The sequence below is a fragment of the Coniosporium apollinis genome, assembly GCF_000281105.1.
Source record: "Coniosporium apollinis CBS 100218 chromosome Unknown supercont1.5, whole genome shotgun sequence".
NCBI lineage: Eukaryota > Fungi > Ascomycota > Dothideomycetes > Coniosporium > Coniosporium apollinis.
The window spans coordinates 683,860-697,722 of NW_006913267.1; the positions used below are offsets into that span (position 1 = coordinate 683,860).

The 13,863-nt window shown below is 53.9% G+C and overlaps 4 protein-coding genes across 4 annotated transcripts; 1 reads left to right on the plus strand and 3 right to left on the minus strand.

Moving 5' to 3' along the window:
• Window positions 1–897: 897 nt before the first annotated feature.
• W97_01587 (uncharacterized protein) lies at window positions 898–3,279 on the minus strand (the record flags this gene model as incomplete). The annotated part of the gene is made up of 1 exon (XM_007779492.1): window positions 898–3,279. The coding sequence occupies one exon, from the start codon at window positions 3,277–3,279 to the stop codon at window positions 898–900; it is 2,382 nt and encodes a 793-aa protein (XP_007777682.1).
• Window positions 3,280–5,919: 2,640 nt separating this feature from the next.
• Window positions 5,920–7,881, minus strand: W97_01588 (uncharacterized protein; the record flags this gene model as incomplete). The annotated part of the gene is made up of 7 exons (XM_007779493.1): window positions 5,920–5,971; window positions 6,020–6,071; window positions 6,196–6,247; window positions 6,315–6,451; window positions 6,510–6,578; window positions 6,643–7,629; window positions 7,695–7,881. 7 exons carry the CDS (start codon window positions 7,879–7,881, stop codon window positions 5,920–5,922), a joined length of 1,536 nt encoding a protein of 511 aa, XP_007777683.1.
• Window positions 7,882–9,187: 1,306 nt separating this feature from the next.
• W97_01589 (uncharacterized protein) lies at window positions 9,188–9,796 on the minus strand (the record flags this gene model as incomplete). Its single annotated transcript, XM_007779494.1, has 2 exons — window positions 9,188–9,653; window positions 9,714–9,796. 2 exons carry the CDS (start codon window positions 9,794–9,796, stop codon window positions 9,188–9,190), a joined length of 549 nt encoding a protein of 182 aa, XP_007777684.1.
• Window positions 9,797–10,691: 895 nt separating this feature from the next.
• On the plus strand, window positions 10,692–11,945 carry W97_01590 (uncharacterized protein; the record flags this gene model as incomplete). The annotated part of the gene is made up of 1 exon (XM_007779495.1): window positions 10,692–11,945. One exon carries the CDS (start codon window positions 10,692–10,694, stop codon window positions 11,943–11,945), a length of 1,254 nt encoding a protein of 417 aa, XP_007777685.1.
• Between the last annotated feature and the right edge of the window lie 1,918 nt (window positions 11,946–13,863).

Here is a 13,863-nt window from a genome sequence, read left to right on the forward strand (position 1 = left end):
AGTACACGTAGGGTGTTCGATAGGTCATCCGGGACGGTTGGACGGACGGACGGACGTGCCAAGACCTGGACCGTCGGACACATAGCTAGAGCCTCGTCCGTCCATCCTAGAGCAGTGGACGGACGAGCAGACGAGGCTTGGCATGGTGTTAGAGCTTAGCGGCTTAGTAAGCAGGACTTAATTGGTCCGGTAAGCTCTATCTCTACCTTTAAACTTTCGGAAGTCAATACATCACGATTAGTAATAATAAGGTATAATAGCAGCTATTAGAGCACGAGGGGGGTGGTAGTAGGCAAGATAAAGTATATTATGTAAGAAAATGCTGCCAACTTTTATCACACTATGCCAAGACTCTGGATACCCTAAACCCCCTCGTCCAGCCTCGTCCGCCCGTCCCGTAAGCTTGCCGAGCCCCATCCGCCCGTCCGGTGGCGCCCCCTTACCTCGTCGGACCGTCCGAGGCCGTCCGACGGGGACGGACGGACGATCGAACACCCTGAGCACACGAGTCGGCTCATTCTGCTTCTCCATCATCGGATCAACTCATGAAAAGGGCCAATCAGCTCACAACGGCGACCCACCTATAGAGCATAGGCACAAGACTACATGGGCCCAGAACCCAAGAGTTTTCAAAACGTGCTAAGTAAGACTACCTACTGCCTTAGGCCCTTAACCTCAAGCCGCGTATCACTGTAAACCAACTCAGAATTTCGCAACTTCGCTAAGTATGAAGATTTCCGCCTTGCTTCTTCGATAGGCCGTTTCAGCTCCCAATACCGGCGAAACTCGACAGTTACTTCAGAAGTCAGCCATGACTCTAGACTTATAATCTTCTGTGACTCAGATCACCTCAAGCTCGACCTACCTGCGTCATGATCCTCGATTGCCGGCACATAACTAAGCGGGCGCCACAGTCGTCACAGCCCGCAGACCGATGTTGTTGTCAAAGGGAACGAGCTTGTCAATGTCTGTCGGACCACGTGCACAAGCTAAACCGCTGAGAGGATCGATGTTCGAGCGGTCTCCAAGAGCACTGACAGCGACAAGCAGGCTATCCGGCGTTACGTTGTGCAGAGGAACCCACTCGAACGGTCCAACAATTCTGGTGCCGCCAGCAAGAATAGCGGGCGCGGAGATTGGAGCGGTAGTCGTAGACTCGAAGCCTGCCGGCCAGGTGTCGTCGGCGTTATCCGCCAAGTGATACGCGCTTACGACAACATTCTGGGCTGTTTGCGTTCCTCTGTTCCTGATACGCACGTAGCAGTAGTTTGGGACATCCCTGAGCGGGTGTTGGTGGACTGTCCCCGAGTCAGCAGCCCGCCGATTCCAGATGCCCGTCGATTGATCCCAGTTCGTGATGTAATTGTAACCTCCACTACGACCGTCATCGATGTATACATCAACCGGAGGAGGTGCGCCCCTGGTGGTGACCGCCGTCCCGGAACCCGGGACACCCTCTGGCTGATAGAGGCCCTGTTCTTCGAAGCTCCAGCGAATGACTTTCCTGACGGCGCCTCCGGGGTATCCCATGATTGTGCCTCCGTCTGCAAGCATCATCGCAGTGACGTACGGAACTGGTTTTGGAGTTGGGGTTATGGAGCCTGATGCCAGGGATGCGATGCCCGCGATGATGAGGTACAACATGTATCTTGAAGCCCATCTCTTCTTTTTGATATCCGCGTCGTCCCCGCCAATGCACCGGTAGGCACGGAAAAGGCTAGTGTTCAGGATTTCCTCGCTGAGATATCCTCCTCTGTCCTGGACGCCACCCCATGCCCAGCCGTCTGCAATGGCACGATCGTGACGGCGACGTATGACGCTCCAAGGGAAAGTATCGAACCGATCAGTGTGTCGACTGGTGGGATCGCAGAAAATGCTGCCAAGCGCATCGCCAGCGCTGTGCGCGAAACCAAAGCCGGGTTTATGCACAGCATCCCACAAGAGAGCATGGCAGAATTCGTGTGCGGCAACGCGGAAATCGCAACCCATGCCGATAGTAGTGCCAGGTGCTGCGATACCGAAGATGAATCCTCCAGAACCGTCCCCTCTTGAATTTCCAGGAGCTTTAGCATTGACTGCGTTATTGAATCCGCGATGATCGACCGGTAAAGGGAACTGCGAGTCTGGGGCTGTGCTATTGAAAAGCTCCCTCACATTGAAGCCCAAGCGTTCCACCAGATTGAACAGGCTTGCCATCTGATAATAGGCGTTCACTGCAGCAAATTCATCTGATGAAACGCTGAAGCTGAAGTTTCCCGTCGGGCTGGTCGGAGCAGGAACAGCTGGTGGATCGAAATCCTTGATCCGGACATAACGGCCTGCCAGCTCCTGGGGACTGGCGCGCGTTATCGCGGGAAGTTCCTTCCATTCGCGAACTTTATCAAGCTCAGTTACTGGCGCAGAAGCTGAGGGAGCAGTGGCACCAAGGCGCGTAAAAGGATCTGCAGTGTATACAGACCCGTGTATAGATGCCATTAGGGCACGCAGATAGAGGACGCTTCCGGTGTCAACCTCAATGAAGGCTCTCCAATTGATGTCTCCAAACTCAGTCTCGGGTAATCGCCAGGTGAAGAGCACCTCCCTGCAGACGTAGTAGATCTTGGGCTGGTCCCTGGCCAGAATACTGTCTTCCACCGGCGGCAGCTCTAGCGTTGGAACAGAGACATCCATTCCAGACCATCGGGACTCATCATCTTCTATCTCTTGCCGAGTTTCGGGATCAAACTTGTACACAAGTAGACGTTGCGTGTTGATGCGAATTTCCTGGTCCGTCGCGTCGAGCCCTAGGACTTCGACAAGGCGCTGCTCGCTAATTTCGTTCAGAAATTCGGCCTCTAATCCTGGCTCCTTGATTAATTCGGCTTCGATGTTCGGTTGGGCTGTGCTGATAGAACCAACGACACGGAGATGGTCCGGCGGATCCTCATCCAGCATGACGCTGAAGCCCGTCTCCCAGACGGGAAAGCCGAGAATGGTTTGCTGGTAAGACACAACTGTGCTTCTGAGACGACGTTTTGGACCTTCCGCCAACCGAAGTGCCGGAGTCTTATCATTTGTCAAGCCTTGTTGAGCTGATGCTTCTGTGCCGAGCTCTCGGAGATAACTTTCGGGAAAGTCGTAGGTGGCGGCCTGGTCTTTTATGTACTGCTGACTAACGCTCACTGCGTCTGCTTGGGCTGATGCGTCTTGAGGGACATATGGCTCTTGAAGGTGATCAAGGCTGTGGAGTACGCCTTGCTTGTCTTTGTCAATATATACATTGACGCTATCCGAAGACATGACTGTGCTAGCAGAATGTTCAAACTAGGGAGTTATTGAGTAATTGCTTTGAGAGATCAGTGGATGGACGAGAAGGCTGCTCAGAGACTACACTTTCTCTGCGCTCTTATGCATTTGCATTCTCCGCTAAAACTCTCCTGTAGAAGAACCTCGTCGTCCATGTGACCACGGCTCGGTCTTCAGCATCGGAGGGAGCTGAACGCATCACACCTCTAGCTTCAGCTTCAGTTCAGCTCAACCTAGGATAGTACCTGGGGGATAGATCGACTAATGCTTAGTCAGCTGGGGCGTCTTACACAGGCTTACTCCTCTTACCATTGCACCAACAACCACCTTTTGACAGGGATCCTTATGCACGCCAAATATTGCTTTGGCGCACGGGAAACTCCTACAGAGTTATCGTTCGTAAGAGAAACCGCAAACTTGAGGCTGAAACGCAATCCGTTACAAAAGTTGCGGTGCTCATCCCTGCCACTTATTGGAAAAGTACACCCCTCTTAAGGGTCTCGCTGAACGACGATGAGTATCGCTATTGTCTCTAGATGTAATTTCGAGAGGAGAATAAACTACAATCGATAAGAGCTTACGCTGTGGCTTGATATATGTACTTGAAGACACGCTTGTATCTTTCAGAAAGACATGAGAAGGGGAGCACGCTCTACGTGAAAGGTAGCTGATAGAACGAGTACCGCAAGTTTTGAGAAGATTTAAGACAGGACAACCTACAAGTGCAACCGCATCCAAATTCTCTGATAGATTGGCCAAAAGCATTCCTGCCAAGGAAGTGCTCACACCATGGTATGCAAAGAAAAATGTGCATTTGCCTACAAGGCAAACTAGGCTCGTGTCAAGAGTTCCCCACGTCTGCATCTGGACAATCCGATCAGCTGCCAAGACTGACCAATACGCCAGCTGATTCACGCGTATCTGTATGTTGGCTGCCATCTCCTGATTTCGATGGTGATCACACCTTGGGTGATCGGAAGACGGCTGGCTCATTTCAGGGTTTAGATCGTTTGTCCAAGAGGATGCATTCTTGAGGCAGCTCAAGATGGTGTGTTCTCCGTGGTCAGGCCATCGTGTTTTCAGCTCTCCCTCAGCTCGCTCCAGGATCGTTCGTAAGCCTTTGGCGGGTCGTGATATGCCTGTGGTTGCCAGCTGAGCGCCGAATTCTCAAGTGCTGGGGTAGAATTGTGGGGTTGCGGCTAGTACGCGATTGGATCATATGCGGCCATAGCCGGCGTCATCGAGGCAGCGCCTTCGGTCGTCCATGAGCCTGCACACATCCATCTTCCGCAGCCTAGCATCGGTGATGCAACTCTGTGCTTCAGGAAGTAGAGAGGCTGTCCTGATTGTACTCTCAAGCGACCGAAAAAGAGCGTGGAGATTCGATACTGAAAGGGTTCTGAAGACTGAGGAAGTAGAATGTCTCAAGTCTTGTATCTCAAATCTAGATACACTCATATATATATCGATGGAGGGTGATGGAGCTCAATTGCTGGTTCGCTATTTTGGGCTGGGCCAAAGATGCCTGGCCGTGGTCCGCGTTGATCACCCGCGGACATCGTGTTGGAATGAGTACTCGTATTAGCGGTAACCACCCGGCCGGGCCGGCCCTTCGTACCTGTACAGCACCTTGACACGTCCGATGGGTAGTTGACGCCTTCCACAGAGGGTTTCAGCTACTGGGCTAATATCTGATTGGTTGAGAGGACGTGGCTTTCGAAGGTTGAGCCAATGATATCTTCAGAAACAAGGGCTTAGGCGCCGATGCGGACTACTCATCGGACGTGGGAGGATGCTGTACAATGTACAATACTTGAGAAGTGTGGGATACAAGATGGCGCAAGCAACGGGGGCGGAAGGCTTGTTATGTACCTAGGTCTCCCACAACAAGCGCTATGCACGGACCTCGTGATGATTTTCTGCGTCTCGTACTGCAACTTCAAGCCATGATAAGGTATTCACGCTTTCTCAAATAGCAAATGGGCGCTAAGTATGCTCTAATGTACGCAGAAGACAACAACCTCCTTATAAGGTCCATCCTATTCCTGCCAACCTTCACCCATCTAGGATCTCTTTTACAACAGCTTGCTTCAACCGGTACAACACTGTATATTATCCCCACCTTTACAGTACCCCGGCGTGGACGTGCCCTTGCAGGACGAAGTGGGCTGACACAAGCCCGAGACTCCCTTAACCGCACAAGTACTGTAGGTGCAGCACTGCAGAACAGTCAGTCATGCCTTATCTCGCAACCACATCAATCTTGAAACATACCTGTGTATCCGCCGCACCAGGGCAAAAGCCCGCTGTCGATTTCCCACCAAGACCCTTGCACGAGCTGGTGGAGATACATTCGCCGACGAGGCCGCTGGGCTTGACTGTGCAGACGTTGCTGCTGCTGGCAGGCTTGGGTTTGGGGTGGGTGCAGCACTGGTGGAGATCGAGGTTAGAAACAGAAACCGACAGCTTCTTGACTTCACAACCTCGAAGCAGATGTATGTGTACAAGCATGCGGGTATGGTTAATCTTTTGGTTGATAGAGCCTTACCTGGATGTCCGTAGGGCCATTGCAGTGACCAGCCACAGACTGCCCGCCGTCGCTTCGGCAAGCACTCGTGGAAATGCATTTGCCCGCTAAGCCGTTGGCGGTGCAGCTTGCGCCACTGCCAGTGGGGTGGGTGCAACACTTCGGCATGTCAGTAATGGAGAGTGCCACTTGATCAGTTAACCATACCTGAATGTTCGCTGCGCCCGGACAGTGTCCAGCCTCTGACTTGCCTCCGCTGCTAGAGCAGGAACTCGTGAAGGTGCAAGTGCCTTTTAGCCCGCTACTTGCCGTGCAGCTGCCAGCACTACCAGCGCTTGTGGGTTTTGGGGCAGAACCTCCGTTCGTTGGGGTCGGCGTTTTACCGTCCGGATTGAATCCGTAACAGAGACCTTTTCCCATGGGAACTAATACGGTCTGGTGATATCGTGAGCCCGGAACTCATGGGCAGCTGCAACTGCGAGGCTCTGAAGAGTCGACTTACCCCTAGCGTGACATCGACCGGAGCTTCGCCATTGCTGTTCGACTTTCCTGCCGCGAATTTGATCTCGACGCCGCAGGAGGGCTTTACCTCTATGCCGAGCGTCTTCGTCGGGTCATCGCAGACTCCCCCGGCCGCAGCTAGAATAGGCACTTAGTAAGAGCAGCTAAGACGAGGGGTTGAGAAGCGGTTACTTACCGGCTACTCCTTCCATTTTAATCTCGAAGAATGGCATCTTCAGCTGGAGTCCCGCTTCAACACCTTTGCCTGTGCGAGACGTCAGCTGCGGATGGTCTTCAATGGGTCTTGGTAAATGTCTTGGGATGCGTACCCAGAGCCTCGATCCTCATCCGTACAGCAGGCATGACAAACACCTGCATTGTAGCCGCGACCTTGGCCTCGATTGTGAGCGGCATTACATCAACACTTGGCAGCCACCCCGAAAACTCATTATTCTTAGGATTCAGCAGATCCGCCTGGAGGACAGCAGAGTTGGACAAGGTTGCCGTAGCTCCCGAGATTATCGACACGCTCCCTTCGAACCCGGTAAGTTCGCCACCGACATCGATGTCGAGGAAAGGACCGATTTCTAAGATGTTGCCGGGGATGTTGATCGAGTTCAGCGGAATTGACAGGACGGTTTCTTTCCAAAGTTCTTTCTGGCTGTCGAAGTTGCTCGCGACGTTCAGCTTCAGTCGCGCTTGCGCAGTCACGCCCCTGGGAGTCATGCGGAATCTTGCGCCATCGGGAATGCCAACCACATTCTGGGTGATGCGAAATTCGAAGTTGATCTTGCCCGTCGTGTGGCAGTCTTTCTCGTCACATTCGAGCTCTGCGGAGATGCGGCCCTTCTCCACCTTCACCTTGAACGGAAATGCGGTCGCGATGTTCATAGCTACGTCCTTGGTTATGTCTCGCGTCTTGAGTCCAGCGTCGCCCGCCATTGCGACGCTTCCAACCAGGAGTTCGTAGGAACGAGCGAGGCTTTTCCACTCGCCCGTCGTAGCGTTCAACCGAGCAATGTTCAGATCCTCGTCGTATTCGATGGAGGAGACGAGGTATGGGATCCTCCGAATATTGTTTCCACAGTCGCCGCGGCCGGCTACCATGAGAAAGGTGTGATTGTCGGCCCCATTGACCCAGTCCCAAGCTCGTTGGGCATACGCAAAGGTCCCGTCATCCTCAAACTTCAACGTCATCCCGTTGGGCGTGCAGTCGACCGACTCGAGCATACCATCAAACTTTTCCATGGAGAGAATGTGCTCATGATCGCCGGGCACGTAGATAGTAAAGTTACCGAGTACAGCGTCAGTGTTGTCTTTAGTTGGGTCAGTCAATTATTTAAGCCGTTGTGTAGTTTGTTCTGAGAACAAGAGGTCTTACCCGCGCCTCCCCAGAGGAAGCTTTCCGCGTTCCGAAGATCGAGGCCAGACGTGTCTCTCTTCCCAAACCGTGACCTGCGCGCTTGCGCTTGCCAGGGGCGGATCTCTTGTAGTTCCAAGGCGCAGCATACCTGAAGAAGCAGGAAGACGAATGCCAGCAGAAATGAGCGTGAACACGACGAAGCCATCGTCAGAAGGGTAAGGCAGAGTAGCTGATTAAAAAGAATGTATTGAACGAGTGACTCTAGGGAAGAGGTCTTCCTTCAGAACGAGATGAAACAGTAATGAGCGAAAGATGGCCTACTCAGCGATGCCGCAATGAGATCCAGTGATCGAGGCATCATGGGACGTGACTCCTCAAGACTTTACATATTGTTCAAGATGGGGAGCAAGACCTCCTGGCAGCCTGATGAGGCTGGTTTCAAAGTATGCACATCACAAGCAATCCTTGCGAGTTCTTTTTAAAGAGCGGAGGCAGCGAACGGTTCATGCAAGCCACGTGTTGTGGCTTCAGGAAGACCAACTTTAATCTTAATAGTCGAGCGCACTATCCGCACGTCCTGCAGACAATAGACCAGTACACACCTACTCCTCAAGTCAATACAGCATCACAATGGACTCACCACCCTTTGCCGTAATGTCGACTTGTAGAAGCAGCGAATCCAGACACTCAAGACTCGGGACCAAGCCAGCGGCACGCAGTTGACGGGACACGAAGAGAAGAGAGGCGGAGCAGATTTCAGAACGAGGCTGAAGTAGACCTCGTCGGGCTAGACCGGTATCCCGTCATCGATCAAACCGCGAGGGAGGAACCGGCAATTACTCTTCGTATTCTCTGGAAATACCCGGATTGAACGGTCTGGCTCCAATCCACCTGGGGCGGCGCTGTCCCTTGATTGTTTCTGCCAGCATAACGTGGCTTGAGGCGCGGCCCCATCCGTGTATTTCGAGGATCGTGGAATACGGGACGGCGCAAGCCATCTGGGGCCGAAGGCGTGTGGGTTCGCCGCATGAAACGAACGTTGTGTGCACAGACCCCTTGGTGGTTTCAAGATCCGACGTTCCTGCGTCCCGCCACGCAGATTGCACTGTGCAATTCGCATCGTCCCACTTCGACTTTAGCACGGATTAATCGCAAGCAAAGAACAACCATCCGCGATACGGGGACACCATCTCGCCAGATTTAGCCCAGGTGAGCGTTTGTGTCAAAGGTCGCATATCACTAATCTGTGCGCACGTGCGAGAGGGTCTCGAAGTCCGAGTCAAAGTGCATGAGATGGACGAAAGTAATAACACCATGGATTTCATAGCCAGCACGTCGGGGGATGGAGGCGATAGTTTGAAGCATAAGCTCGTGAATTAAGCTGACCCAGAGCACCAAACCATGCAGCTTTGAACCCTCCCACAAATCACGCCCGTTTATGGAGATTAACTACCGTCCCATCGTTACATTGATCCTTCCAAATTCATGCAGTTCGGCGAGCCTCAGCGGCCTCATCCGAAGATCTTCTCCTTAAGGCTGCTCGTCCCCTCCAAAGCATCCGCCTGCTTCCGCAGCACCTCCGCCCTAAACTTCCTAAAGGCCTTCTCGATCCTCGCCTTGCTCTCCGGATCCTTTCTCACCGTCCTTCTAGCACTAGCGCTGCCCGTCAACAGGCCCGTCTCACCGCCGAGGAACAGCCCGCTGATGCCGAAGAGTGTGTAGGTAGCAATGTCACCCCAGCGGCTGGGCCGCAGCAGCGGTTCCAGGTCTGGGATCGGCTCGGTCCTGCCGTCGGCGAACTGCACGGCCTTGGGCTTCTCGGCGGCGCGGAAGGCTTGGAAGTAGGCGAGGCGGGCGTTGCGCAGGCGGTAGGCGGCGTAGAGGCCGAGGCCGAGGCCTACAATTGAGCCGATGGCGGCATGGCGGGAGAGCTTGCCGGCGGCTTTGTAGAGGGTCTCGCGGTCTTTGTCCTCGAGACTGGATGCCGTTAGTATGGAGGATGATGTAGGAAGGATACGTGGCTGTGATTATGCTCACTCGTGTTTGAAGTGCTCTTCGGCAAGCTTCTGGAGGTCTTCGTGCCCAGTCCTGCGGAAGATGGCCAGAGAGTCGGAAGACATGGTGGAAGATTGATAGTCACGTGCTAAGTGGTAGGAGGATGGGAGAGGTGCTTAGACTGGAGATGTGAATTATGAGGACTCGAGAAACACTTTTAGACAGAACGAAGATGTTGGAGTTGTCTCGATATGGAGAACCTCAGTGTTTGAAGCCGGGAAGCTCGAGGATTACGGTGATCGACGTCATGCGAGCTTCACAAACCAGCTCCGTCACCATCGCATCAACACACGGGAGCACGACATTCAACCAGCTTCAAGATAAAGTACCTACACTCTTTGTTGCTTCGGTCAGACGAGAGAGAGGCGATTGAGAAGATCTCCACACGCAACCGCGGAAACACGATGGGTAGCTCCAGCTATCAGCCAGGGATCAAAGGCGAAGCCGCCGATAGCGACGAGCTAAGACGCGACGCGCTTGTACCTGATCGGCGCGGTAGACGTGTTGCCTCTTCAGATGCCAACTCCTACCTAGGTACACTGCTCTGCTAGAGCAATCTCGCACACAGGGACGGTGCTCGGCGCAGACGAAGCTCTCTCGACAAAGAAGGCACGCCTCGTGGTGGCTGTGCCCGCCGTGGCGAGTTGTCTCATCCAAGACATCCGGACAGCGAACAGCTGGTACACGTCACGTGCGCCGTGCCCGCGTCATGCTCTCCCCCGCCTTCCCTGTCGTCCATCCACGCCGATCCACGCACCTCTTCCAAGGCACGATCACCGCAGTCCACTTGACTCGGCCACCCATAAAGTCGCCTTTGTTCGCGATGCAGCCTGTCGCCGACCCTCCCACCTGCGCTCCTCCTCGTGCACCCGCGCCTCCATCTGACTCACGGCCCCCCTAGGCACCTCGAACATTTCTTTGACCACAGGAACACATCAACATCCTATAAAGCCTGCCACTATGGACTACATCAACATGGCCGCTAAGGCCCTTCAAGCTACCCAGGATCCTGTCGCAACCGAGCAAGAAAGAGCACTGCGCGACGCAAACGACTTCGATGCTTGGGAGGCCGTCATGCCTGCGCTTACATCCCGCTTCGACAGCAGCCTCGCCGACCGGCTGTCGTCCTATCTCGGCCGTCGTAATCCTTTCTACCGCGAAGTCGACCCCAAGAAGCACTCCGTCTGGATTTTCGACAACACCGCCTACCGTCCCTCCGACAACCCCAAAGCATGGCAAGCCGAGTTCGTAGCCGCCTACTTCGTCAAAGGTAGTGGGCGGGACCTCAGCGCCGTCGCCGCCGACATCGCCGAGAAGATCGGACTCGGTAGCGGCGACGCGGCTGAAGCTCTCATAGCCGAGCGGCTGCGCCCGTTCGTGGACCAGATCCTGCCCGCCCACAGCGTGGACATCGACATCGGCGACAAGCAGATGAAGCGACTCGGCCCCAGCGGCCGCGATGGCATCAGCTCCGACGTCGTCCGGCTAAACAGCCTCTTCCCATCCGGCAGCATCATCACGACTTCCACTCCCGCTCTCGCGCCCGAGACCCCAGCGCCCGTCACCATCTTCGCCGAGCCGGAGGGCTGGGCCGTCATCTCGGACGTCGACGACACGATCAAGAAGACGCTTACCTCGAGCCCGCTGGGCATCCTCAAGACGACCTTCGCCGAAGAGCCGGAGCCCATCGCCGGCATGCCAGAGCTATACCGCTACCTCAAGAACTTCCTGCAGAACCCGCCCTTTTTCTACCTCTCCGCCTCGCCGTATAACCTGTACCCCTTCCTGCGCCGCTTCCGCCAAGACTACTACCCGCCCGGCACCTTGATCCTGCGCGAAGCCTCGTGGATGAATCTCGCCGGCTTCCTGAGCTCCCTTACGCGCGGCACGGAGGCGTACAAAGTCGACCGGCTGCAGAAAATCAACGGCTGGTTCCCGCAGCGAAAGATGATCTGTATCGGGGACAGCACGCAGACGGATCCAGAGTCGTATGCTGAGGCGTATAGGCGGTTTCCGGGCTGGATCAAGGGGATTTATATCAGGAAGGTCGAGGGGGTTAGTGAGATTGCTGTGGATGGGGAGAAGAAGAACAGTGATGAGCGATTTGAGAAGGCGTTTAGGGATGTGCCGAGGGGGGTGTGGCATGTATTTGAGGATCCTCAGGAGTTGTACGCGAAGGTTGAGGGGTTGGTGAAGACGGTTAACGGGAAGTGAGTGGTGAGACTGGAGGTGGTTGTACACATTTGGTCATTGGGATGGAACACAGTCTGGAAATAGATACCCGGTTGCACTGAGCGTGCTTTGAGCGTTGCGCGTATTGGTATCGTCTTTTCATCGCAGTCTATAACGTTCTTTTTGCGTCGAAACCTGCAGTCTTGGCGTTCTTTGTCGTTAGAGTAACGAGAAACGGTACATAATCATTACTAGAATGACTCTGCATCAGCGAACTATAGTAATCGAGTTAGGCGTCTGAGTGTTACAGTTTGGGTGTGCCGTCTACCCAGCAGTTCGCTAGGTGCCGTACAGCCGAATCGTTCTGTGACATTAGAGATGGCTAGTTGGAGAAGCTTCAAAACGCCTTTCAACACGATCTTGAACTCGCCACAGAAGGGCGTTGGTTGTTTAGCAAAAATTGCCCGGCTCTTCAATGGAAGAGATGCTCGGCCTAACGGCATAACGGATTTACGATAAGTAAGAGGAACAGTGATGAGACCTTCACGCCATGGAAACCTTAAAGTACTAAGCCGCGGCACGTTGGCCTTTCTTGCGACTGACAGCAATGCGCTGCGTGCTTACCATTTACGATCATTGCAATTCAATCTCAGCCAACCACTGAAGTGGATCGTGGACGAGAGTGGCATTGCGCGACACCTTTGATGAGAGTCGGCAGCGTTGGATACTTTGAGGCAAAGCGAGATCTGGTCGACTCGAGATGGACTGTCCGATTGCCGCGCGCTTGTTGCCGCCGGAAAGTCGTTACTCCGAGGTCGCAGCCGCGACGGTTGCAACTGCTTAAGCTTCAGGCGCATTCCATTCAGAGCTTTGTACCTACCGCGATGGAATGCATTGAGCACTATGCCGCTGGAGCTACAGCAACGAAGCGATGGCATGACTTCCTCGCCAAACAAAGAAGAACAACATGCTGATAAACCGGATAAAGCGGCTATCTAATTGCCATTGAGCTCCATCGGGGGTGCTGTAGCGGAAAGCAAGAGGGGTGAGAGAACCACTGTATATCGGACGAAACAACTCGATGAAGTGCTGCGCGTACGGGAACAGAAGACGTCGAAGGAACTCACACAAAGCTTCGGACAGCAGCTGTAACAATGGCGACTGCCCTATGCGATCCTTGGCCGAGGGTGCACACCACCGGACAGCGGACCTAACACGACCATGCCTGAGGACGAGCAAAAAGGAGAACGGAACGTAAACTCGGGACACCTGAGTTGTGCTCGACGGAGTTGAGCATGACTCTGAAGAACGACTACGCTTACTTTCGAAGATTGGTATTCGGCAAGCGGAAGGAATATTGGGAAGATGCGTAGCGTTACAACACGCTCAGAGACAGGCGGATTCTCAGTCGTTGAGGATCGCGCAACATGAGAGGACCTTTTCTGACCTCGTCAGAGATCCTATGGTCGGGCAATTACCGTGTAAAAAACGTCGCATTGTGCACATAGCGCAGGGGTAAACGCAATGTCCAAGCCAACTCGAACTCCCAGTTGCGAAAGCAACTCGTAGCACGCCGAGTTAGACAGAGTACGCCACGACCTATCGCCGAACAAAGGCTGTTACGAAGGTTGATGTAGGTGGCTGAACAAGGTTTGTCCATGGCTTCGGCTTTGTGGCGTTGCACAGCTTCACAGCTGAACTTCAATTTCTAACGATCTCATCACGGCTATGCACATGTTTCGGAGCTGAGAGTCTTACTAGGCTGACGTCCTTCATCTTGGTTTCCTCTCTTGTCGATGGCTTGTATCTAATCAACTTAAACCCTTTCTCTCCTTACGTATTTCGTACCAGCATTACAGTTAATGAGATGCTCGCGACTCATAAGATCCGGGCTCAGACCTGGTCGCTCCTACTGAAGTCCTGCTCAATACGCGCACCAGGTTTTCTGAATCGTCAAGAG